Below are 26,121 nucleotides of genomic sequence, written 5' to 3' on the forward strand. Positions count from 1 at the left end.
TTTTGCAGGAGATGATGTGGACCAATGAAAAATAGAATGATTCACATATAAATACGATACGAGAATTAAGGGAGAAAGGAAATAAAAAAGAAAAAGGGAGTTAATAATTACAGCAGTACATGTGGTGCACACGTTTATCCCTGCAACTGATTTAAAAGTAAAAAAGATGTCGATGCGACATGTGGAAACATGTGCTACATTAGATAACAATAACGGAATATTCCCTTGTTCTGATGTGAATGATGTGTGTCAGTGCATCATTCACTAAAAATACAATAAAAAGCGAAGAATCTCTTGATGTGCCACGAGGTGATACAACATCAAATGACGCAATTAGCGTTCGCCCGTCCCGATACCGGTACCAGATGCCAGTATTGGGACGGATGCTATATCGGATACCGAAAAGGGAATTTCCGGTATCCATTTTTTTTGATATCCGGATATCGGATATCAGTATCAGATATCGGTTGCTACAATGCCAATATCCGACAGCGATATCCGTCTCGATGTCGTCATCTGCCTCCGTCTTAGGGGGAGGATGACGACGTCGGATATCGGGTGTGGATATCGGATTTCGATATCCACATCGAAAGGATACATTAAAATATTATTAACTGATAAATGTTCATCAATTTGATTGGATTATCATGGGCAAGAGAGTAATAAGAGAGCTTTCTGAATGATTACGCATCTCGTTTAATATATACTGCCAAATATTTTCAATTTCTTCCATATGGGATAACAGGATTCGGGTTTGCTGTTAAACTCCGAATCCCTTTATCCCATATGGAATAAAATAGAATTTTTCACTTCTATTTATTGGACGACGTGATATTATATTAAATAATGAACAAATATAAGGGCCATTAAATACAGCGAGTATAGATTAAAATATAGTTTTACCATTTAATGTATAGCCGGACTCATTTAATGTATACAGAGAAAGATTTCTAATTTCTTTCGTGTGGGATAACGGGATTCTGAGTTTACATTAAACTTTGAATTCCGTTATCCCATATGGAAGAAAATAAAAATGTTGCACTCTATATATTAACTGAGATTGAAAATACATTAAAACCATTAAACGCTGATGTACATAAGTCATTGATTGATAATAAAAAACGTATTTTTTACTGTCGATACCGATATTGATATCCAGATATCGAAATTCGATATCCGGTATCTGATACCCGCTTCATCCTCCCCGATATTCGGTGTCGATATCCGTCTACAAGTAAAGGACGGATATCGACCGATATCCGATATCCGATATCAAATATCAGACACCGTCTCGATTTTCTGCTGGTTATCGGATATCAGTTGTCCGACATCGGATATTGGATGAATATCGGCTAGGCGAACCCTAGACGCAATAATGGAATAATAAAAGCTATTTTGTCTTTTTCTCTTGCAAGTTCGCATGGTGATTTTGAAGTGCATGATTGTAGAAGACAAGGTGATCGTGCAGTCATTAAACCATCTGAAAATTGGACAGCTTAACCGAAAACAGAAAAAAAGAAGCATCATCGTTGCTGAAATTGAGAGAGAAGAAATTAATGGCTATGATTGCTCCAAATTCAAAACATGATATCTGACGATCTAGAGGTCTGATTGAACTGAAATTTTCAGGGATGATTTGTATCCCTCTCCTTTTTCCATCATTCCTCTCTTATATATAAATAGAGTTGTGTATCACTGTAAAAATCATTCTTAAACTGGCTTACTGCTCATGTGGGTTGAATGAAAGATAATAGTTTTTGAGATCCATCAAGTGTGTTCTTGGTGCCTTAGGTGTGCAAGAAGAAGCAACAGAGAAGAGGGAGAGCTTACTTACACTTGCAAATCTCTGTGATCCTAGAGGAATGTAAGAATCTATGGTAAGCATCTTTGCATCACATTGTTCTTTCTTTACATTGTCGGTAGCTTAGTTCATTTCCACTATCACAAATTGCCATCAAACCACCTCCATACATCTTATGAATCAGGTCTTACTACTTTCATACCATCACCATACCGTTAACTTACCCATTAATTATCATATTAAACTCCTTCTCAACCCTATTCCCGTCATACCTAGTGTCATCAATATCTCACTCCCTCTTCTCAAACCCGAATTTTCACTATTTACTAACTGATATCCTCAAGTTAATATCACTATCTCTATCTCGCCTCGTGTTTTCTCATCATTTGATTTCATATTTGGTAATTATCTTTTCTCATCTCAATAATCAACAGGTAATCTTTACTAAGTCATACTCATTTCTTGGTAAAATTACTAAGTGAGTACATGTTTATATTTTTATTGAACAATATCAAATACCAACGACGAATTAAAACCCTAAATTTGAGATTGTTAGTCATGTGTCCAATGGGCCCCCTGGTGTTTTTTCTTCTCATGTCTTGATCTGAATGCCACTCCTTTAAACCTTGCTCTTGGCATACAAGAAAACACCCAAATGAGATTTTGAATGAGGAAATCACTCCATTAATTCTAATTAGGAATAAAAAATAATTTTTTAATGATGGGGGTTTCTATCTTTAGAAACATGATGGTGGCTGGATAGAGGAGGAAAATGTGGAGTAACCTCAAAATTTCAGCCTAAAACTCCTAAATCATTAGATATTATTGTTTCAATTTGGAACAATCTTAGATATTCAATTTTCTAAGTCCTATGAATTGTATGGTAGATTGCCAACGTGGGACAAACTACTGGGAGCATAAAAATTCAATTAATTCATAAAACTATTTAAATAAAGTCAAAATTATAATTTTTTGACTTCTTTATGAATTTAAATTCAGAAAATTCCATAAAGTACTAGAAAAGTACATTACAAAATCATAATATCATCTTAAAAAATAATAAACCCCTTAAAATATTTAAATAAATATTTTATGATTTGTAAAAGTATTTTATTTGTGAAATTAATGTCATAAAATTATGGTTAAATACTATCAAATCAATAAAATTTGGAAATTCATTTTTAAAGTGCGGTAAATGATTTGAGCCATTAAGAACATTATTTATGATCATTTCAATGAAAATATGAACATAAAATACATGAAACTATTACTACCATATCATGATATTTATGATCATTGCTATGATACAAAACCATTGTTTACATCATGGTTGTGTAAAGGGTCCTTAGTCTTGTGACACTAAAGATGTATTGTGGATGGATAAAAAATGGAGCGACTAGTGCAGCTTTCTTAAAGAATGAACAATTTAAGGATAAACATAAAACTGGATTAAAGTGTTTTCCATTTTTTTGATGTTGAGAATAAACAATTTGGGCCTCCAAGGGTGGTTTTAAAAGTTAGCGGTCAGAAAATTTTAGGCAGAATCAGTCTGGTTCTCAAAAGTCGACCTCTTTTGATTCTAAAATAAATTATTTTACTATATTAAAGAATTTAATGTAATAAGGGATATATATTTTACCTAGAGCAAAATAATAACATTTGAAAAGATAAGTTCACTTGTTTCTGCATTTCCCCACTTACCTTCATGAAAATAACTTCATCAAACATACAGTTAGTAGTGGGAATCTCCTGTACTGTAGCGGTCATGAAGATTCACTTTACAGATTGAATCCACATGAATGGTGAGGAACGGCATTTTGCATCCCATAGGGGCTATAAAACTGTTGAGTAACCACAGCAAGTGAAGATATGAACCGATACGATAGGCACTTTGACAGCGAAAGAGGCAAAAGAAGCAATCCATTGAAAGATTTGGTGCCGTTCACTAAATTATGAACGTTCGATCAGATCTGTCAAGAACAAGCTGACGACTTCAGATAAACTTGGTTCCCCCTTGGAAAATCATGGACTTCGGAGATAATGATAATATGTAGAAGGAAAATTATCCAGGTTTAAATTGATGGTTAGGCTGTAAGTAGATACTTCATCTTTCCACCTCCCTGCACTTCATCGTCTAACCCACCAAGAAGCAGTCCAGGAGAAGATTGCGTGCACTCAGATGAGAACCTATCGACAAAAATGATAGCCAACAGACCTACTTCATCTGAAAACCAAAGAGCTATTCATGAACCAAGGCTGAGACTCTTCCAACACAGAGCCGACTAGTTGTCCTGATCAGCTCCCTCGTCTCCTCATTCGGATGGACCCCATCCTTCTCCATCCTCTCAAGGATCACCAGTGGCATCCTTTCGCCCTTGGCATAAGTTCTTAGCACCGAGTTATACGCTCCTGTGCTAACATACCCTGCATCTCGTAGCATAATCAAGAACTCTTCGGCCCCTTCCACATGACCCAAGCCCTCCAACTTGTCAAAAACCGCCTTTACTAGACCTTCATCAGGCTCCCATTTACTCACACTCGCTAGCGCCTTCTTCATGCAATCCAACACCAAGTCCAATTTTTCCTCACCCAGATGCCCCCTTGCCAGTATACACCATGTATTATAACTGGGCTTGATCCCCTTCTTCAGCAGTCGCTGCCAGAAGGCGCCCACTTTCTCCATACAACCCTTCTTGACCAAGGAGTCGAGCACCTTGTTCGCTGTCTTGAGGTCCGACGACGATGAGACTGACTCCCACTCTTCATACAATCTCTCTGCCTCGTCATCGTCACCCAGCTTAAACAACGAGGATATCATGCAAGTATACTCTGCATCGCTCAACTTCCGGTAGCTCGACTTCATCTTGTCCCACACTCTAAACACAGATTCCTTATCAGATACACCAGCGTAAAGCGTGATAAGAGAGCGGTAGCCGGGCCGGTCCTTCTTGAAGATGTTCTCCTCCATCTCCCCCAGGGCCCACCTCGTCTTCTGAAGGAGGCCGCCGGCAGCAAACGCTTTTGCCAATGTGCTGAACGTGACCCAGTCAGGAGAGATTCTTCTCTGACGCATTTCTTCAAACACCTTGGTCGAGCTCTCGGCATCCACGAGAGAAGCCAGCCAGAGATTGTAGGTGAGCACATCAGGTGCCACGTGTCTCTTCAGCTCGCAGACAATCTCGGGGACTTTCTCTCCCTGCCCAGTAGCTGTGTAGAGATGAAGCATGCTGTTGTAGGAGACGGCGCAGTTTATGAGATTGTTTTTAGACATCTCTGCAAAGAGGGACTCGGCTTTTTGAATTTCCCGGCTTTGGACATAGCAGTGGAGAAGAGCATTGCACGTCGACTGCTGCCTTTTGATTCTGTAAGGAAGGTCCTCGAAGAACTTCTCGGCACTGGGTAGGCCGCGTACTTTGGCAATCAAGTCCACGTGGATGGCATAGTCCCCTGGCTGCAGCTTCAATCCCTCTTGCTGGACCATCCACTCGCAGATCTGCAAGACAAAGATGATGAGTTCGCCACACGTTAACCACTCAGTGAATGCCACCTGTCCACGTCGACAATGATGATACTGTTGATGAATTTTGGACGATGAATGCTTGATGTCAATTGTCTGTCATTGCCAATCATCATTGTCTCTGAGGTTTGGATGGGCAGCGATCAACATCACATCGTCCATCCTTGACAACCGCAATACTGTTGATGAATTTCGGATGAAGAGCTGATTTTCAGCCATCGTAACACATTATTTTTGCTGAGGTTTGGTTCAACATCGATAATCGCATCGTCAACCCTCATTGCTGATGACAATGCTGTTGATGAATTTTGAATGATGAACAGTTTGGTTCAACATGGACAATCATGTCAACGTTGGCCTTGTTGATGACGACGATGCTGTTGATGAGTTATAAACAATGTATTATTGATTGTCCACCATCGTCAACCATCATCTCAGCTGAGGTTTACTTCGACATCATCAATTGAGTCAACGACCCTCCATGACGATGACTAAACCATAGATGAATTTCAGATGATAAATTGTTGATAACAAACACCCATCATCAGTCAACCGTCTTGCATCAACATCATCGACCCGCGTTGACGTTGACTGCCGTTGATGAATTTCAGATGATGAAATGGTTGAATTCAGCCATCGTCAATCAACCTGCATCTTTGCTGACATCTGGTTTAACGTCAAAGATCACGTCAACGTCATCTGAAGATGACGAAGAAGAGATATTTTGAATCCCCGGTCGTGAGTGACGATGACATCGCCGCCGCTGTTGCCACACATCATGGTAAGACGACATCAAAGAACGGATGACGGATTGGATGCAAATCAGCACATCCGAATGACAATGAGATAACGACATCAAAGAAAACGTCATCGTCAACGAGGGTCAATCACGTTGACGCGGTAATCGATTATAGAACCAGCATACAATTATTCATAAAAACGAAGCTGACTATTGACGACAACAGTCAACATCGACAGTCAATATCATCATCGACGACGAGTACGTTGACGCGGGGCCACACAGAAGAAGAGGCTTAACGGAGCGGAGATCGCTGAGGGGGTTTGTTTCCCGTCATCCGCCATCCGACCAAGAACCCTAATTTGGCCGGCAAAATCGAGAGATTTGCGCCTTGGCCGAGCGATTAATCTTGTTGGGTAGTCGAAAGAGGGGGAATTGGGAGAAGGGTCACCTCGAGAGCGTGTTTATGGCGGCCGTGCTTGCGGAGATCGCGGACGACGCGGTTGAGCTGGTATTTTTGGACGGGTTTTCCTTGCTCGGACCAGCGGTGGAGCACCGGCACGGCGCTGCGTTTGGGATGAACCAAGCTCAGAAGCCGGCGGCCGAGCGTGTCGCGGCCGGCGATCGTCGAGCTGAGGCGCTCGGCGGTGATGGCGGTGGGCGGAGTTTTGAGGGAGCGCGCCGCGAAGAAGAGAGCTTGGAAGAGGAGAGGGGAGAGCCCCATGGCTCTTTCTTCCCGCCTTATGTGAACAGCTTCTCTACTGAATATATATGCCCCTTCTCTCTCTCTCTTACTCTTTCTCTCTCTCTCCGTCTTTCTCTCTTACTCACTCTTTCTCTCTCTCTCTCTCTCCCTCTCTCTCTCATTCTTTTTCTTTATTTCTTTCTTTCTTTCTCTCACTCTTTTTCTCATTCTTTTTCTTTCTCTTTCTTTCTTTCTTTCTTTCTTTCTTTCTATTCTCTCTCTCTCTCTACATATATTTATATATATCTTTCTCTTTCTCTCTCTTTTTCTTTCTATTTCTCTCTCTTTTTGTTTTTCTCTTTCTCTCTCTTTTTCTCTTTCTTTTTCTCCCTCTATATATCCATCTCTTTCTCATTCTCTCTGTCTCTCATACTCTTCCTCTTTCTTTCTCTCTCTCTACATCCATCTTTTTCTCTTTCTATCTGTCTCTCTCTTACTCTTTCTCTTTCTTTCTCTCCCTACATCCATCTCTTTCCCTCTCTCTCTCTCTCTCTCTCTCTCTCTCTCTCTCTCTCTTTCTCTACATCCATCTCTTTCCCTTTCTCTCTCTCTCTCTCTACATTCATCTCTTTCCCTTCCTCTCCGTCTCTCTCACTCTTTCTCTTTCGTTCTCTCTCTTTACATCCATCTCTTTCCCTTTCTCTCTTACTCTTTCTCTTTATTTCTCTCTCTACATCCATATCTTTCCCTTTCTCTCCTTCTCTCTTACTCTTTGCCTTTCTTTCTCTCTCTTACTCTTTCTCTTTCTCTCTTACTGTCTTTCTTTCTCTCTCTTACTTTTTCTCTTTATTTCTTTCTCTCTCTTACTCTTTCTCTTTATCTCTTTCTCTTTCTTTCTCTCTCTTACTCTTCTCTTTATCTCTTTCTCTCTCTTACTCTTTCTCTCTCTTACTCTTCTCTTTATCTCTTTCTCTCTCTTACTCTTTCTCTCTCTTACTCTTCTCTTTATCTCTTTCTCTTTCTTTCTCTCTCGTACTCTTTCTCTCTCTATCTATATCTTTCTCCCTCTATCTCACTCTTTCTCTCTATATCTCTCTATCTCACTCCTCTCTCTGTCTCTCTCTATCTCATTCTTTATATCTCTTTTTCTCTCTGTCTCTATCTCCCTCTCCCTCACTCTCATATTGAATTAAATTATAGCTAGGCATTTAGAATAATTGGTTATATGCCTTCTTAACATTCTTATAGTACCTAATTCTGGATTCAAACCCTTAATAATTGACTTTACTCTTTGCTGATTCAAATATCTCTTTCTTTACATATCATTACTTTCCTCTATTTCATCAATCAAAATATTCAGATGTGATATTATGTAGATCCTACATTTATTTTTAATAGTACAGTGTAATGGAAATATGTGTAGCTCACAAGCTAATCGCACATTCCACATCTCGTCTCATATTATTGATATACCAAATCCATATTTTGTATGTGTGATGTTTAGTATGAAGTTCAAGAGTAGATGCTACGATTAAATAAATCATAATCAGATTGAGATCAGTAGTCTTTAAACATAGGTTTTGAATATTCATATTCAATGAATACTTGAGGAGGGCATCAAACATCACAGATAGAATAACACTATGTAGTTTCACTCATACTATGAGTGTGTCTGATCCCTTAGCCATTAGTGTGGATACATTAAGGACATATAATGGGTACTCTTTAGGGAGATAGTTCACTTACTTTCGATATGAACCATTTGATTGTATAATACCTGACTAACAATAAAGTTGATTCATATTGCATTCGTTTAAGTGATCCTTTGACATTATGCATCAAAGAAAACTTATGGATGCATAATTGTATTACGACTATCAATTTTAGGTATCTAATGATGATATTCTAATCAATCTTAGCTCAAATCAATAATAAGTCAATGAAGATCATTGTGAAGTCAAGATGGAATCATTTGCTCTCAGTATAAGTTCAGATTCATACAATGATGATGTAGTAAAATATATGATTAGGTAGAAACATCATATAAGATGTTCTCCAATGATTTTCCACAAGTATGAGTACTAACTAAAATGAAAAATAACGACTTGATAGTAATCCCATATCCAAAGTCCTTATAAGATTCTCTTGCAAATGAGGGACTTTAATTGTACATTGATGGTAAAGGGTTCATGATAGAGTAGTGAGGCAACTGATGGTTGTCGGATGCATTTCGTGGTTGTTGAAAATATGAATTCACATGTCAATAAGATAAAACTCTGCCCAATGAAATTACAATGAAAAATGAAGTGTAGCGATGAGTCAAAGTCAAATCTAAGATGAATTGGGGTTAATCGCAATTATTTCAGACACTCAGAGGAAATTCAGAAATTCTGATAACAAAATGAAATCAAATTTATGATTTGAGGGTAGGTCTTAAGGGCCCAATATCTCAATAGCACCCTTGTCTAAAGCTTCGAATGAGACTGAATATCTGAAATGCAGGAATGATCTGACAGTGAAGTCATTAAAAACTTGATTGAAAAACTAGCATTTATTGAAGAAGCAATAGAGTAGATTACAAAAAGTACTTGTTTGAATGGCTAGTTGCAATTGATCTGCTATAGTATTTATATTATATGCTACAGAAGCGCCTGAAATACTAAACAGAATAGGTATTTGTTGTGTAATAGAAAGAGGAGACGATGCGCTTTCCAATGAATCTGAAATTGTGCAAATCGGACCTAAATCAAAGGAGAAATTGAAGAGAGAAGTTAGAGAGAGAAAGTGTTTCATGAGGAGAGATAAAGTGTTGTCGTGCAACACGCGTTGAAATGGCTGCATTGCCATGTGGCAAAAACCTAAATGTTTTGAATTTTTCCCAAGGAAAAATCTGAATTTTGTCCTAACTTTAGACCCCGATAACTATTTATGCGCAACTCTGAATTGGGTGAAATTTTTACCCAATTCTTCTATTTTCAGCGCCCTTTCCTCACAGCCAACGTGTATCTAAGGCGATGTTAGTAAGGTAAATAAAAATCATCCCAAATATGGCACTTCACTTCAGATTTCTCCACCTGGAATTTATCCACATTGCCCATTAAATGATTATTTCATTCATTCCAGCTCTTGAAAAAATATGAACTCAAAAATAATGATTACCTCACAATGGTTTGATGTTGAAAAATGCTCAATTCTGAATATTTCATTGATTTATTGATAATTATGCGAAAATGAGCACATGAGAGAATAAATGGGATGAATGCTAAAAAGACATAATTGGGTGATACCGTGCATAAAATCCATGTTAATTAATCCTTGAGATTGGTTAACAATGATGAAAATGAATGCACAAATAGCACATTATAATTGGGATGATAACTTGATCTGCAGTTTGTGTTAAAAAAAATACATAGTTAATTAATCTATATAATGACATATTTAATCAATAAGGTTGGTCGATGAAGTTTATGGGGAGATAAGATTAATCAACTAGATTGATTCATGGGCCTAGAGCGTGACACATAATATTTTGGATCTTAATCAATATCCTCTAATTTTAGGGACTCTCATGAAAAGTTATTGGAGAGTTATCCTCTAATTTTAGAAACAATGCTCATTAAAATATTTTGGCTCCCATGCAAGACAAAATTCTTATTATTTTAACAAACATTGTTTAAGGAAAAGACAAGGATATCTATTTTTTTAGGATCACATGGCCACATGGTTATAAGGACAAAGAGATATAATTAATTATCTTCTTAATACTCTAAAATAATAGAGTTAAGTAAAATGTCAATCCACAAGGAAGCAGTAATTCAGTTACAGAGCTCCTATAAGCTTGGAAATTATATAAATAAGATCACAACTTAAAAAATATTTTAGAGATCTTTTGGGATTTTATATAGCTTATATTAAATCAGAAAATATCAAAATTATTAAAATATTTTATACAATAAATCCAATTTTTATTTAATTTTAGAAATCAAAAATGTATTTTGGATTTTTTAAAAAATATATAACAAATTAATGTTTCATATTTTTTCTAGAATGTTATTTGAAAGCTAAAAAGACTAGAAAATATGATTATATATATATATTTGCTTCTCTTTTATTTAATAATGTAATTTTAAAAATTAAATACAAATATTTAAGGTTAAGAAGTGGGAAATAGGTCAAAGGGATCCTCAGAGGAACCCATACATAGCCAAAAGTTTTCAAAGGCTGGATAACCAAATAGGACAGGGTACCTTAAAGATGGACTAAATTTGAACATGATTACAATAAATAGATAAAGAGAGATGGAAGGGTATCCAAAGTTGAACATGATTTCAATAGATAGATCAAATATTATGCAAAGTTGAAAGGGTAAATGGGAGAGTTCATTAATTTTTTTGTGAATAAACCAGAGATATTGTGTTAGGTTTATATTGAGAAACATGTGGTTTCTAAATGGAGAAAATTATAGAAAATGGGCTGATAGAGAGAGAGTGAGGTAAAATGAATGAAAAACAGGTGAAATTGATGGGGATGAAGATAAAACTTTATATCTAGGCTCCAGAATGAGGTAAAGAGAGAGGGTAATTGTCTTCTAAAACATAGGGTATAGAGAGAGGGTAATTTGTATACATAGGTAGCAATCTAAAACATGTGTCTATATTTTCATTGTTTTTTCTCCTTTCCATGCCTTTTTTCCCCCATTGGTTGAATTTGAATTTCTGGAACTTTAATTTTTTTTAATTTAACTGTGTGCTTATATTCCATGTATATTTATTAATATTCATTTGAAATGTGTGATCCTCATTAAAAGGGAATTTGCATGCCTTGCTACCTACTCCTTTGAACCCTTTTGAGACCAGTTTTATCTCATAAAACCAAATAATGCTTTTTACATCTTAATTTTAGCCAAAAACCTAACGTTGTGCTTTAAATAGATAATTATCAAAAACTTATTATATGATATTTATTTCATAATTTTACAGCTTTGGGGATGATGGTGGAACTTTAGGAAGAATGTTAAAAGTCGAATAAAGATAATGATACACTTTAGAAATATAAGTCTGAATATTAAAAGTTGAATGACGATTATCCTCTTCCTATTTTGAATTCAATTAATATTTATATTATGAATTACATAAGTATGAATGTTCATAAAGGTATTATATTTTAACAGTAAGCTAATCAAAATAAATAAATAAATAAATGAATAAACTCATTGCAAGCCTAACATGGCACCTCAAGAGCTAACGATGTTAAGATTTTTATAGTCTACCTATTGATGGTATCTAACCAAGCCACAAATAAAGTGTAAAATAAAAATATACCTTGTTTTTAAAGAAGTGTATGAACATTGTAGAATTTAAAAAATCAAAGCCTATGTATGTAATAAGTCTTCTATGCCGAATTTGATTAAAAAAATCAAAGCCTTTGATGATCAATTTTCAGATAAAATCAAAGGCACATGACATGAAATGGTTTTTCATTATAACCGTTTCAAAATTTTACCAAAGTAAAAATTCATTACATATGAATGTCTTGGACACAATGACTTGTAAACTTGTATGTGGTTTTAATTTTTCTCTTAATACAATATTAAGGTGTTTTAACCATTCTTATAAGTTATTTTTACAAACAAATTAACAAAATTTGATTTCTGACTTGTCAGTTCCCACAGGAGTTGTCAACTTCCAAATCCTAAGTGAAATTCAATTATATGGATGAGTCTTATAATCATATGTGGTCTTGAATTTTAAATTCCTAAATGATTATTCATGTCCCTGTGACTCATAAAAAATACAATATTACTTATCAATAATTTTTCAAAAATAATCACATCATTAAAAATATAGGTTATTGAACCATCAATAGTCCCACTAGGGTCCCTGACATAAATCTTCCCAGATTTTAAGTGATGAAATCAGTTTTATGGTGCTTAATTTAGATTGATAAATGAATTAATCAATAATATTTATAAATGGACTTAACTCTAACTAATGATTTGATATTGTGAATGATTTTGGGTCTCCATAGGGAACATAAATTGGAAATTTTTAAGTTCTGATTAGAGCACGAGAATGGATAGTTTATAAGGCAATAATTGTAAATAGATATGAATGAATGTGAGATTAAGAGGTGATAAATAGAGATTATGGAGGACAGGGAGTTAGTGGAGAGATGAGGGATAAAGTACAGAAATGTGAAGGGATCATAAGTTGAGATAGGTATGTGTGTGGCATACACATATATATACATGGAATAGAGGGCCATAGTGAAATTGGTGGCGTGGACGCCAACGCATCGACACCGGACGCGCCGCCACCGTCAACCAAAGTCAACGTCTCCACTATGGACACACCGCCACAGTCAACCGAAGTCAACACCCCGCCAAGGACAGGCCGCAACCGTCATCAGACAAATTTAACATAACGGCGTTACGCACGTCTCCACGCACGCACGCTCCTTCGCGCATCATGACACGTCGCCAACGGCAGATCAACAACTGCCCTTTGGTGTGACATGAAGCACACCCTCGTCTTTAATTTCCCATCTTTAATTTTTCGTCATTAAGTTGTGTTTTCTCTTTCCTCCAAGGCCTATATGTATAGGCCATTGTTTGAAGAAACAGTTAGGCAGTCATTATTCAAGAATTGAGTTTATTGTTAACTCTTCTTGGAGGAATGCCTGATAAGCTCAGATTTTATGTGTTTTTTTTACTGGTTATTTAGCAGTTCAGACGTGTGAGGTTCAGAGCTTATGCAACAAATTTATAAACCTCGTGAGATCCACGAGGAGCAGGAGAAAACAGCAGAAATTTCCTTCTTTATTCAATAGATATGTCACTTATCAATTTAAAATAAATATTAAACTCTGTTAAATGATCCTCATTCTCTTTAATCCCAGTTTAGATTTAAGATTTAATCATATTGCTCTGATTAAGTTAAAGATTTAACTTAATAGAGGAGAAGTTCTGGGGCAAAGGATCAAACACGTGCAGGGTACCTGCGTGCGCGCACGCTGCTGTGGTTCTGCTATATCAAAGGGATTTTTGGGGAGGTTTGGGAGGATGATCAGAAACAAAGTTCAACTGAAATCAAGTCTAAACACAACAATCTCTAGTTGAAAAATTGGAAAGATCTTGTGACTCTTCCAACCCAACCAAAATTGTCTGAGAAGAGAGATTACAGGGCTGAAGCTTGAGATTTCCCACGGGTGTCACGCCCTTGCGGTGGCGTGGTTCTTCAATCCAAGCTATCTTCAGTCTGTTCTTCCTCTCCAACTCAAAAGCTCATCAGCTCCTGGAGGTGCAGAAATCCTCTTCTCCAAGCCCTAGTTTCTTAGAGAAAATTCTGAACCACCCAAACTCTCTCTCAAGAGAGTATTTATAGGTTTTCTCTCAAGTCATGCCCAGGCATTAATTTTGCCACTTCGAATTTTTGCCCACTTCTCTTGATCCTCCTCTCTTCCTTGATCTTCTTAACCTGTTTCTAAATGTTCACTAGCCATAAAATGTTAAATATATTCCATTTGAATCAAGTGGGGTTAGTGATTTCATCAAACAATACATATGCATGAACTTAGCATGAATTCACAAGATAATTGTAATGAATTTAAACTTAAGAACTTGATTATTTGATGACATATTTTAGAGTCATCAATGCCCAACCTCCCTATCCCTCTCCAACCCTAGCACCGCCGTCGCCGCCGCCGCCGCGTCGCCGGCCTTCCACCCCTTGTCCTTCCTCCCTCTCTTCCCTCTTCCCTCTTCCATTTCTCTCTCTCTCCATCCTCCCAGGCCGCCAAGGGGTTGCACAGACCGCCCACTCAAGGCCACCCAAGGCCGCCCCTTTGGCCGCCCTCCCCTACCGTCGAGAGCTGCTCCAAGCCGCCCTCTCAGGGCCGCCCTCCCAGGCCGCCCCAGGGCCGCCCGAGCCGCCCACGCAGGGCCGCCCAAGGCCTCTCCTTTGGCCGCCCTAGGTCCGCCCTTCCAGGCCGCCCAAGGGCCGCCCTCCCAGGCTGCCCTTGGCCACCCACTCTAGGCCGCTCACTCAGGGTCATTCCGAGGCTGCCCTTGGCCGCTCTATCAAGCCGCCCTAGGACCACTCCGGGATTGACCTCGGACCATTCGCTCTCTGCCAGGGCCCTACAACGCCCGGAACGCCCAAACTCTTCTTCGTCTAGAGGGCCACTCAACGCCCGGATTCGCCCAGTCTTCCCATGCTCAAAATTTCCCGCAGCCTCTTCATGCACTACGGTGCTGAGGTACGCCTGAACTCTTTGGTGTCGAAGTGTTCTCCGTCCAGTATTTCTCGAGAAGTCTCCACCGCCGTCAGATTTGATTTGGTTTAGATTTCCTCAAATTCTCTCTCGTTCGTGAGTTTCCCTCGTGACGTGAATTCGGATATTATTTTGGTGCTTCAGCATCGTCGCGGTGGGTGAAGACACCACTCCCGCCCTCGACAAGGATCGGAGCTGCACCACCAGTATTACATCAGTTTTAAAATCTGAATTTGACCGTGTGGATTTTTGTGGGTTGTTTTATCCCTCCCTTACCCAATCCATCCATTGCCTTCCCTCCGTCCTTATCATTTCTCAGTCTCTCCAGTCGTCCATTTCCTAGTCGTCCTACATCAGAAATGGTGAGAAATGATAATGGTGATGAAGGATTTAGAATGTGGAAAAAATAAAAAGCATCTAAGGTCATTATGCTGATGTAGGAGATCTCACATTTTTTTTATTTTTTCTTCCTATTGTCGTAAAAAATATGATGGATCTCAAAGACAATGTTTTTTAACTAGGACCACTAATGTAGAACCACATTAAAGATGCATTTATGTAGATAAGCGGGTAGAAAAATGATACAGATGAGTAGAGGAGAGAGACAAAGCTGTCTGATGTAATACAACATGACGAGATTGACGGTTGGGTGGAAAAGAGTGAACCGACGGAAGAGAGAATCCGTTGACGAGTGGCTAGAACCCTGAGGAGGCGACCATGGTAGGCGTTTAGTTGTAAGCGGCCATGACCCGGCTTCGCTTTTCTGTGAGAATCTAGACCAACTTGGTCGACGGTGCTCGAGTGGAGAATGAGGACTAAGGCGAAGGGCGGTGCTTTGTTGGGCTCCTCCATGTAGGTCAGATCTAGAAACAATGACAAGTAACTTCTCCTATGGAGAGGGCAGAAACCCTAGTGACACCTTGAACAAAAACTCATAGTCTTTTTTCCTAAAACAAGCCTTTCAAAATCTTCCTTTCAAAAAACAAGTCGATAAAAAAAGTCGAGAGCCTCCCCCTCTCTTTTATAGCAAAAGAAAAAAAAAGGGGCTTAAGAGTGCCCTAATGGGCTCCTTTAGGGGGAGAACCTTATTGGGCTCCCCCCCTAAAGGGTACTTCAAGGGGAAGAAGCCAAGCATGGGCTTCCCCCTCAAAGGTGTAGGCCAAAAACTATAAAGACACAAAAGCTCACATAGGGGAAGCCTATACACACGCAAGAGGGGCCTCCCTACAGCCAAAGAAGATGACGAGATAAAAACAAAATGAAATGAAGAGGAGGTCCATACATAGAAAGGACCTCCGTAAAACTTTAAGACAACCCGAACACGAAATAAACGACGCGAATGTGGTTTCTCAAACCTAGAAGCAAAAACTCGGGTTCTTCACGTCAGCTCAGGCTCCGCTACGTGGCTGATGACGAGTATGGGCATGCTCGACGGGATTGTCCTCCATCACCCTCAAAGTTTCAGCTAGAAGCTCTTTCTTGATTGTTGGATATTGTATTTTGAAGTTGGATAATTCTGAGCCATTGACTTTTTCTGTTCCTCCATTGATCCATGTGTTGGGTCCCCAATGTGTCAACGGAATCCTTATAATGGTCAAAGATTCCTTAGATTTCTGTATTTTCCTCAATCTGTATTTTGTGACTTGACATGTGAACCTACAGTAGAATGCAAAAAAATGATCTATATTCCATCAATTAATCTGTTATGTAGTGACATAATGTGCAGATGTCACATCAACATGTTTTCCCCTTTTGTTTTGCCAACAACACATTGCCAAGCATACAAGATGTTGTGAGCTTGAATGGTTTTCATCACCAAATTTTTTAGGGCTAACACTTTTCCTCACTTTCTTGAATGTTTTCCCCTCCACTTATCATTTTCCTTACATCTCAAATGATGATTTCCTCAATGAAACTTGAGGGAAATCACTTTATTTCTTTTAGATAAAAAATTTAGGAGAAATTTTAAGGTATGAATATATCTATTTGAATATCTAATGTATGGATGGTAGAGGGGAGAGAGAGATGAAGCTACCCCCAAATTTTGATCACAAAACTTTACTCCCAAATTTTGACAGACATCATGTTCTAAAGTAGGATCTTTCTTAGCTGTTTCTTTTTTATTTCTCCTTGTTAAGCCTCATGTCATGTCATGAGATAGCATGTCAAAGATTTTGCTCCATTATAGGCATTTAATCATCATGATCTGTATGCCAATTCACATCTTATGACTCTCTGAAAAACTATCTTTGTTCTTTTAAAGTATGTTCTTGTTCTATCATGTGTACACAGTTTTGGACATTAAATCTGTATTTAATATGATCTTAATCTTTGGATTTGTTAGGCCCACACCTGTCCTGATTTCTGTCTGGATTTATCTCGAATGAGTGTACATATTTTTTTAAATAGCTCCATGTATCCTTCACGCCATATGTCCTTCCATAATTTGTGATGCCGTTATGGCACATATTTATAATGATTCATATTTATTTTTGAAATTAAATTCTCACTTTTCTAGACTTTTAGGTATTTTATGGAATTTTATGTCATCATATTTTTAAATAAAATAATTTTTTATATCAGCGGAAGTATTTAAAAAATTTGCAGATAGTAAATTTATAGAAATGTTATTTCATGATTCATTATATATTTTTATGCAGTCTACTATTTTTGGGAATTAAGGTTTTCCTTGATTTACTGTGCACCTTGCATAGTGTTGTTACTCAATTTATTTGAATGGGGCCAATCAACAATTTTTGGGCATCTAATCATTGGCAATGGTTCCATAATGACATAAAAAATCATGATGCCACAATGGCTAATCATTATATTTCCTTATTGTTATTTTCTTTCTGTGGACCAATGAAAAAAGAAAAATTACAATTTCATTGAATGTAATTTTAAAGCAAGACTCATTTATTTGCAAGAAATTAGCTACATGTATGGAAAGGCATGTATATATATACGTCCCAGTGTTGTTGGAAGAAATCACAAACACATTAACATGGCGTGCGGTTGACGCGTTGACACATCATGTATTAAATTCATCATTAATACTTTATATTTTATATTTTTCATAGGACACGTGTCATGCATTGAGACATAGATTGAGAATTCTCTGGAAATCAAAAAGTAAATCATGAGGAGGAATCTTTTGATATTTAAGGAAGCAAAACCCTAAAAACAATGCAGGGGTGCTAATGAGAAGAGAGAATTTACACAAGATTAACAGCCAAGATTCTTAGGAATTCAAGCCTAAATATCAAAAGATCTAGAATTCAGCTTCATCTTTCTACTCTTTATACATCCATGCCTTCTGAACTATAAGTAGAGACACCAAACTTGGACCTTTCTTCCTACATTTGTTGGGTTAAAAAAGAGATTTAATTGGGAGATCCATGAAGTTTTTCTTGCTTTCTTCTGATCAAGGATAAACGACAGATAAGAGGATCTCATTTACATCCATAATTGTTGTGGTCCAAACAGAACATCACCACTGTTTAGGTTAGATCCCTTTCTTGCTTTCATCTAATCAAATTACATATTATGCACAGACTATAAAGATCTTCCATATGACTTTTACATCCATTTTTATACACATACTTACCTATATCTCTATATTTGTCTCCCAATCTCTTCATCATTACTTCACTCTATATAATTGATGTCTAAATTTCTAATCTGTATCTCTCATTTTGTCTTTGCATCATTATCTCCTATCCTCAAAAGAATCATATCAATATTCATATTCTCTCAATAAATATCAACTACAACCCTCTGAAATCAGTATTTCCCTTCTCTCTCCATCTCATACCTTTAAGTATCTGATCTTACATTTAAACTCAACATTTTGAACAATGTTAAACTCCTAATCACCATTCATGTGGGAAAATTCTTATGCATCACTCACTAGTTGTAGTTCTGTGAATAAAGGTTTCATACATATTATCATCAAAATAAATACCAACCCTTATTTTGACAGTTAGCCAACTTGACATGAACTCAAAAAAATCATAATACCTCGTGAATAATTGTAAAAATATTCTGATACATAGAAATCTAAAAACTATGACTTCAAAAATATTTTGATTCTGAATATGATGTCAGAAAATTCCATCAAAATATGTTATGACTTGATTTTTTAATTTTTTAATGTGACAATACAAATCCATAAAAATACAGAAAACCCAAAAATTAAAATATCCTTCTCTAGATATATATTCATTTTAATCTTGATAGCATGAATTTATGATTACTTAATATAACTAAACATATAAAATTTATGAGATCAAACTAATAATTAGCGATGCCCTTAATGTAGTTCATTTCTAGTACCTTAGTAATGTCTTAAAACATGTCAATTACACATGTAAGCATGAATATCCTAATGACATACTAGAACCCCCTTGGGTTTTGGAAAGAGCTGGTAGTTATGAGTGAATCTTACTTTGTACCAGGTATGATTTTATAGTCCAGGAGATGATCTCACATTTATTTCTATTTAGGTTACTCTCTCACATGTGGTTCCCCATTAACCTTCCTCCGATCTAAAAGTAAGAGATGGACATTCATCTCCTTCTCCTAAAGCATAGGAGCCATCAATAGCAGATGACAGAAGAAAATCTGAGCCAATCATTGCATTTAATGCAATACAAAAGATAAAAACCCTATAAGTGACGTGAGAACGCTGATGAGGATGCAGAGAGAAAAATTTTTGGACTAAATCAAGAGCTAGGAATCGTCCAACTTCAAGGCATGATATCCAAAAATATAAGATACAAATCAAACTAAAATTTTGAGGGTAGCTTTGTGATTTTCACCTCTATAATTTTTTTTATTAGATCCATAAATTAAACCTCTTTTTAAAAACTATATTTAAATTCACTTCATCCTAGCGGCACAGATTCAAAGAGTGTGAGCTTTTGAAGGTACATCAGGAGCCTTATTGGTTTCTTGAGTGTTTATATAAGGTCAACAAATAAGAGAAGAGGCTGAACTGCATCAGGAAATTGCACTGCTCCCAGAACAATGTAAGGATCTAAGGTTAATCTTTTGCCTTACATCGGCCTTTATCTATCACATACACTAGTTAGATCAATACCATCTTTCTCATCACCATCCACCTTCATTGATCACCTTCCATCATCATCCATCACCATCTACCATCTACATTGCACATCATCTATGATGTCATAATCTTGTCCGGTATTGAATCATAAACCCTAAACCACTATCTTCCTCCATCTACATCTTCAGTCATCTCCTACATCCACCATCTTCTCCTAACATCTTTGCCTCTCTTATACTCTCTTTTCCACTCATCATAATCACATGCTCTTACCTACATCTCTTTTTATGTATTGTCACACCCTATTTAAGTACTTAATGCCTCCAACCTTATCTATCCGTTTACATCGCATCAGTACCTCTCACAATACATGTTTATCTTCTCATCCAATATGAATCACTTTCAAGAGATAGATAAATCCCTAAGATCAGTTCCTTGCGGAGATGACCCATACTTATCCACTATCCATAATTATGTCTTGATTATTGGTTTATAAATTTTATTGATTAAACTCAAATTAACAACGATATAATCTTAACCCCAAATTGAGTTTATCACATATCTCTTTTGTTGTTCATTTTAATAATAGGCATTCATTATAATGTGTATGTAATGTTTATGATGTAGTAAATGAATACATGATATGATTTGAAGATCACTAGTCTTTGAAAATTCATTCAAAATATTCTTATTCAAAGGTTACCTGAGACAAACATCAATATCAAATTTTACATAATTACTTGGTAGGTTATGATGGAAATACATGTGATTGGCATTCTAATCACAAATTTTGTATCTTGCTTGATGTTTATTTTTACAATGTGCATCTATTATATGTGTTTAATGCTCTTGATGAAGTCCATGAATACATGATTTGATTTGAAGATTACTAGCATTTAAACATGTCTTCTAAATATTCATATTCAAAGGATACTCGAGGGCAAACATCAAAGTATACAAAAAGAATACCAATATGTATTCATATTATGAACTATCCTCTCACTTGAGCCTCCTTATTTTAAAAAAACACATGCTTATCTACATCTTTAGTCTCAAAATTCACATATTTACATTATATGTTATGATGGATCAGATGTGGTCAGCATGCTAATCACACATTCCATATATCATTTATGGCCTCTGGTTTATACAATAATATTTATAATTTCCTTACAAGCAGAGAGTCAGATCCATAGTGAGAAATTATTAAATAAGTGACATTTATCTTTAATTTTATTTTATTTGGATGTTTATTTTTATTAATTTAATCTAGGGAAAAGTAATCTAGAATAACTAGTGGAAGAGAAGAAAATGTTATTATTATTTAACATAATTTAGTCATATTTTCTAGAATAATTTTCAGAATTTTAATATAATTTTATATAATACAAATACCAATTAATTCTTATTTAAAATACCTTGGCCAGTGCTTTGGGAGTGCATGGTGATGAAATATAGAGATTGACACAAGGAAGTGGAGCGGATGAAAGATATAACGTGCTAATTGTAATGGATATGATGGTGGATACGTGCTGATGAGCAGTGGAGTGGGGGAGAGTGATGACAATTTTTCGACACTGGTGAGATGAAGATGGACATGGGTACGTGGCAAAGAGTGGTGGAGTGTAAGTGTTGTGTGTGATAATGAAAACATAAGCTAACAGTGATGATAACATAAGAAAAAGGAAAAAGATGTGAGTTAGAAAAAGACTAACATCACCCTAACCTCCTCATCACTAATAACACACATTATTGGTTTGTTTCAATGAAATTTACATATATGTATGCATTTAAATAATGATATATGTGTGTTATCAATCTAAAGATGATTACAACTATTTTTAGATTGATATTCTAATTTTGGTGGATTTAATCAGATTTTAAAGGATTTTTCTGACATCATATCCTTAAATAACTTAGTTTTATAATTTAGAATATCTTTCGTAGATTCAGAAAGATGAATTTTTTGAGTCAATAGATATTTATGATATTTTTATGCCTCATTATTTATTTTATAAGGATTTATTGATAAATTTTTAGACTTTAATATTCTCCTGCCGTGTGTCTCCATTCAATTCATTGAATAATCATGAATTTCCATTATCTTCATAAAAGACGCCATTATGGCATCATGAATTACAATGACATAATGCGCCAATCATTATCTGTCAAACTGACACACTTTTTTCCAGGAGATGACGTGAACCAATGAAAGAAAAGGAATGATTCACATATAAATATGATACGAGAATTAAGGGAGAAAAGAATAAAAAAAGGAAAAAGAGAGTCAATAGTTACAGCGGTACATGTGGCACACACGTTTACCCCTGTAGTTGATTTAAAAGTAAAAAAGATGCTGATGCAACATGTGGAAACATGTGCCACATTAGATAACAATAAGAGAATATTCCCTTCTTCTGATGTGAATGATGTGTGTCAATGCATCATTCATAAAAAAGAAGAGAAAAAGAGAGGAATCTTGTGATGTGCCACTAGGCAACGCGACATCACATAACACAATAATGGAACAATAAAAGTTATTTTTGTCTTTTTTCTCCTTCAGGTTCACGTGGTGATTTTGAAGTGCATGGTTGTGGAAGACAAGGTGATCGCGCATTCATTAAAGCATCTGAAAATTGGCCAGCTAACCGAAAACAGAAAAAAAGAAGCATCAGCGCCGATGACAAGGAGAGAGAAAATTTTAACCGCTATGATTGCTCCAAATTCAAAACACGATATCTAAGGATCCAGAGGTCTGATTGAACTGGAATTTCCAGAGATGCTTTGCCTCCCTCTCCTCTTTCCATCATTACCCTCTTTTATATAAATAGAGTTGCGTATCACTGTAAAAATCATCCTTAAACTGGCTTCCTACTCATGTTGGTTGATTGAAAGATTAGTGAGTTTTCGAGAACCATCAAGTGTGTTCTTGGTGCCTTGGGTGTGCAGGAAGAAGCAACAGAGAAGAGGGGGAGATAACCTACACTTGCAAATCTCCGTGATCCTAGAGGAATGTAAGGATATATGGTAAGCATATTTGCCTTACATTGTTCTTTCTCGACATTGTCGGTAGATTAGTTCATTTCAACTATCACATATTGCCATCACACCACCTCCATACATTTTATGAATCAGGTCTTACTACTTTCATATTCAATTTGTTCTGAACCCTATTCCCATCACACCTTGTGTCATCATTATTCAATCCCTCTTCTCATACCCAAATTTTCACTATCTACAAACTACTATCCTCAAGTTAATATCACTATATCTATCTCACCTCGTGTTTTCTCATCATTTGATTTTGTATTTCATAATTATCTATTCTCATCTCAATAAGCAACAGGTTAAGAATCTTTCCTTAATCATACTCATCACTTAGTAAGATTACTAAATGAGTACATGTTTATATTTTTATTGTATAATATCATATACCAATGACGAATTACAACCCTAAATTTGAGATTGTTAGCCATGTGTCCAATGGGCCAACTGGTGTTTTTTCTTCACGTGTCTTGATCTGAATGTCACTCCTTCAAACCTTTGCTATTGGCGTACAAGAACGCACCCAAATGAGATTTTGAATGAGGAAATCACTCTGCTAATTATAATTAGGAATAAAACTTAAGGGAGACTTTTTTTAATGATGGGGGGTTCTATCTTTAGAAACATGATGGTGGATGAATAGAGGAAAATGTGGGCTACCCTCAAAATTTTAGCCCGAAACTCCTTCTAAATCATTAGATATTATCATTTCAATTTGGAACAATCTGAGATATCTGATTTTCTAAGTTCTCTGAATTGTATGGAATATTGTCAACGTGCGACAAACTTCTGGGAGCGTAAAATTTCAATAAATTCATTAAAAATGTTTAAATAAAGTCAAATGATATTTTTTTGACTTCTTTATGAATTTAAATTCAGAAAATTCCATAGAGTACGATAAAATTCCATTGAAAAGTTATTATATCATCTTAAAAATATAATAAATATTTTATGATTTTTAAAATTATTTTATTTGTGAAATTAATGTCATAAATTATGGTTAAATACTATAAAATCAATAAAAATTGGAAATTCATTTTTAAAGTGCAGTAAATGATTTTGAAAATTAAGAACATGATTTATGATCATTTGAATGAAAATAAGAACATAAAATACATGAAACTATTACTATCATAGCATGATATTTATGATCATTTCTATTATACAAAACTATTAAGTACGTTGGTTGACATCATGGTTGTGTAAGGGGTCCTTAGTCTTGAGACACTAAAGATGTCTTGTGGATGGACAGTGGCACTATGACCATGATCTATAAGTTCCTAATCATGCAATTCAAATTAGACTATGCTTGGACATAGTGGCGAAGATGAGATAGTTTGCCCTTGGTATATTAGGAGATTAACTCACGGAAGAAGATGCATTAAATCCTTGGTCAAAGTAGTAGCAATATTGGATAATATGTTCTCTAATGATCTCCATTACACTTTAGTACTAACTAGAAATGACGGATTAGGTATTGGGGGTGAACCATACCCTATATCATTCGCAAGTCTCGCATGTATGAAGGATTATGCATGTACAGTAACCAATGATGGTAAAGGTTCCATGAGAGAGTTTATTTACTATTCATTATATTCTACATCAGGAGGTGTAGCTTGGCTCCCCCCCTCTGATAGAAACTCTACCTGTCATTCGAATATGAGGAGATCTGTCTCTATTTCTCTCTCCTTCTCAAAATATCATTCCCTCTCGTGTGACTTGATGGTGAGAAGATATACACAATCTTCAAGGAAGATTAAATAAGATCAAGAGGAGATCCATCAAACATTAATTTTGTGGATAAATCTAGAGGTTGGACATGTGAATGGCTTTAATAAACTTCTTCAGGGAGAAAAATGAGAGTGGAGTCAGTTCCAAACAAGGTAATAAGATCACCTAGGGTTTTATTGGATCAATTATGAACTGAACATTCATATTCGGTTGCAATTAGTCTATCAAAGTCATATAATCAAGCAGGATAAAGGTTATGAATCATTTCTATATTTACTTTCCCCACTTGTAGTCCATGACTGCAAACTTGATTTTCGATTACCATTTTTACCTTAAAGTGGGGCATTTCCTAACTGAACTCCAGTTTTGTTTCCACACACATATGTATAACATTTCCAGATTAGTCAAACATGCATTTTCATTTTGACAAAAAAATTCATCCATAAAAACTTCTAACCAATCTCTAGGTAACTCTGAAAACATATGCATTCTAAAAGTCTATCGAGTATTAAATAATCCAAAACCATTAACCAAAATGCAAATTTTTGACATCAACAAATAAAATTAGTTTCTATTCTGATCCTGAAGATGCATTTCAATTTCATTGAACTTTAAATATCCATCTTGAAAACATAAATACCTAAAAAATTATAATGATCTTGTACATTTCAAAGTTTTTATTACCTTTGACATAATAAAAATAAGAAAATTTTAATAACAAATAAAAATTACAGAATTTAACTTAATGTATTGAGTGTGTGGGAGGAATATTAAAGATTAAACCATTTTTTCAAACATCAGTAAGTTGATAAATTATAAGAGATGACTTACCGATATAATTCATTAAGTGTCACCTTATCCTTAAATAGATTTGTCCTTTCAATAATAACAACTTTTGATTAATTCAACAGGATAGACAGTTTTTAATATTTTGACACTTGTCATAATCTGTAAAAACATGATTTTCCTGTCTTCTTAAAACTATAATGGCCAGCATTTGTGTTGATGTAATGTATTTCCTGGAAAAAAAATTAAAAAGAGAAGGACTTTCAAAACTTTTCATTCTGGAATTTAGTAAGAATATCGACACAATTTATACTAACTCACCTAATTTTGGAATATTTTAACCTAAATGCATGTTTTTTCTCAATAATCATATTCATTAATCATGATATATTTGCAAAAAGTTGAAACAAAAGGGACTCTTCTAAAATTTGGGATGAAACTTACTCTAAGCATTCACACAGTTTTTATTATTTTCCCC

General features: G+C 35.9%; 1 protein-coding gene across 1 annotated transcript; it reads right to left on the reverse strand.

The window, feature by feature from the left end:
* Nucleotides 1-3,704: 3,704 nt before the first annotated feature.
* On the reverse strand, nucleotides 3,705-6,810 carry LOC144711297 (Pentatricopeptide repeat (PPR) superfamily protein). The gene is made up of 2 exons (XM_078585247.1): nucleotides 6,509-6,810; nucleotides 3,705-5,294 (listed from the first exon to the last, which is right to left on the reverse strand). Exons 1-2 carry the CDS (start codon nucleotides 6,779-6,781, stop codon nucleotides 4,041-4,043), a joined length of 1,527 nt encoding a protein of 508 aa, XP_078441373.1. The 5' UTR covers nucleotides 6,782-6,810; the 3' UTR covers nucleotides 3,705-4,040.
* Nucleotides 6,811-26,121: the final 19,311 nt, after the last annotated feature.

The sequence above is a fragment of the Wolffia australiana genome, chromosome 1, assembly GCF_029677425.1.
Source record: "Wolffia australiana isolate 7733 chromosome 1, ASM2967742v1".
Lineage (NCBI taxonomy): Eukaryota > Viridiplantae > Streptophyta > Magnoliopsida > Alismatales > Araceae > Wolffia > Wolffia australiana.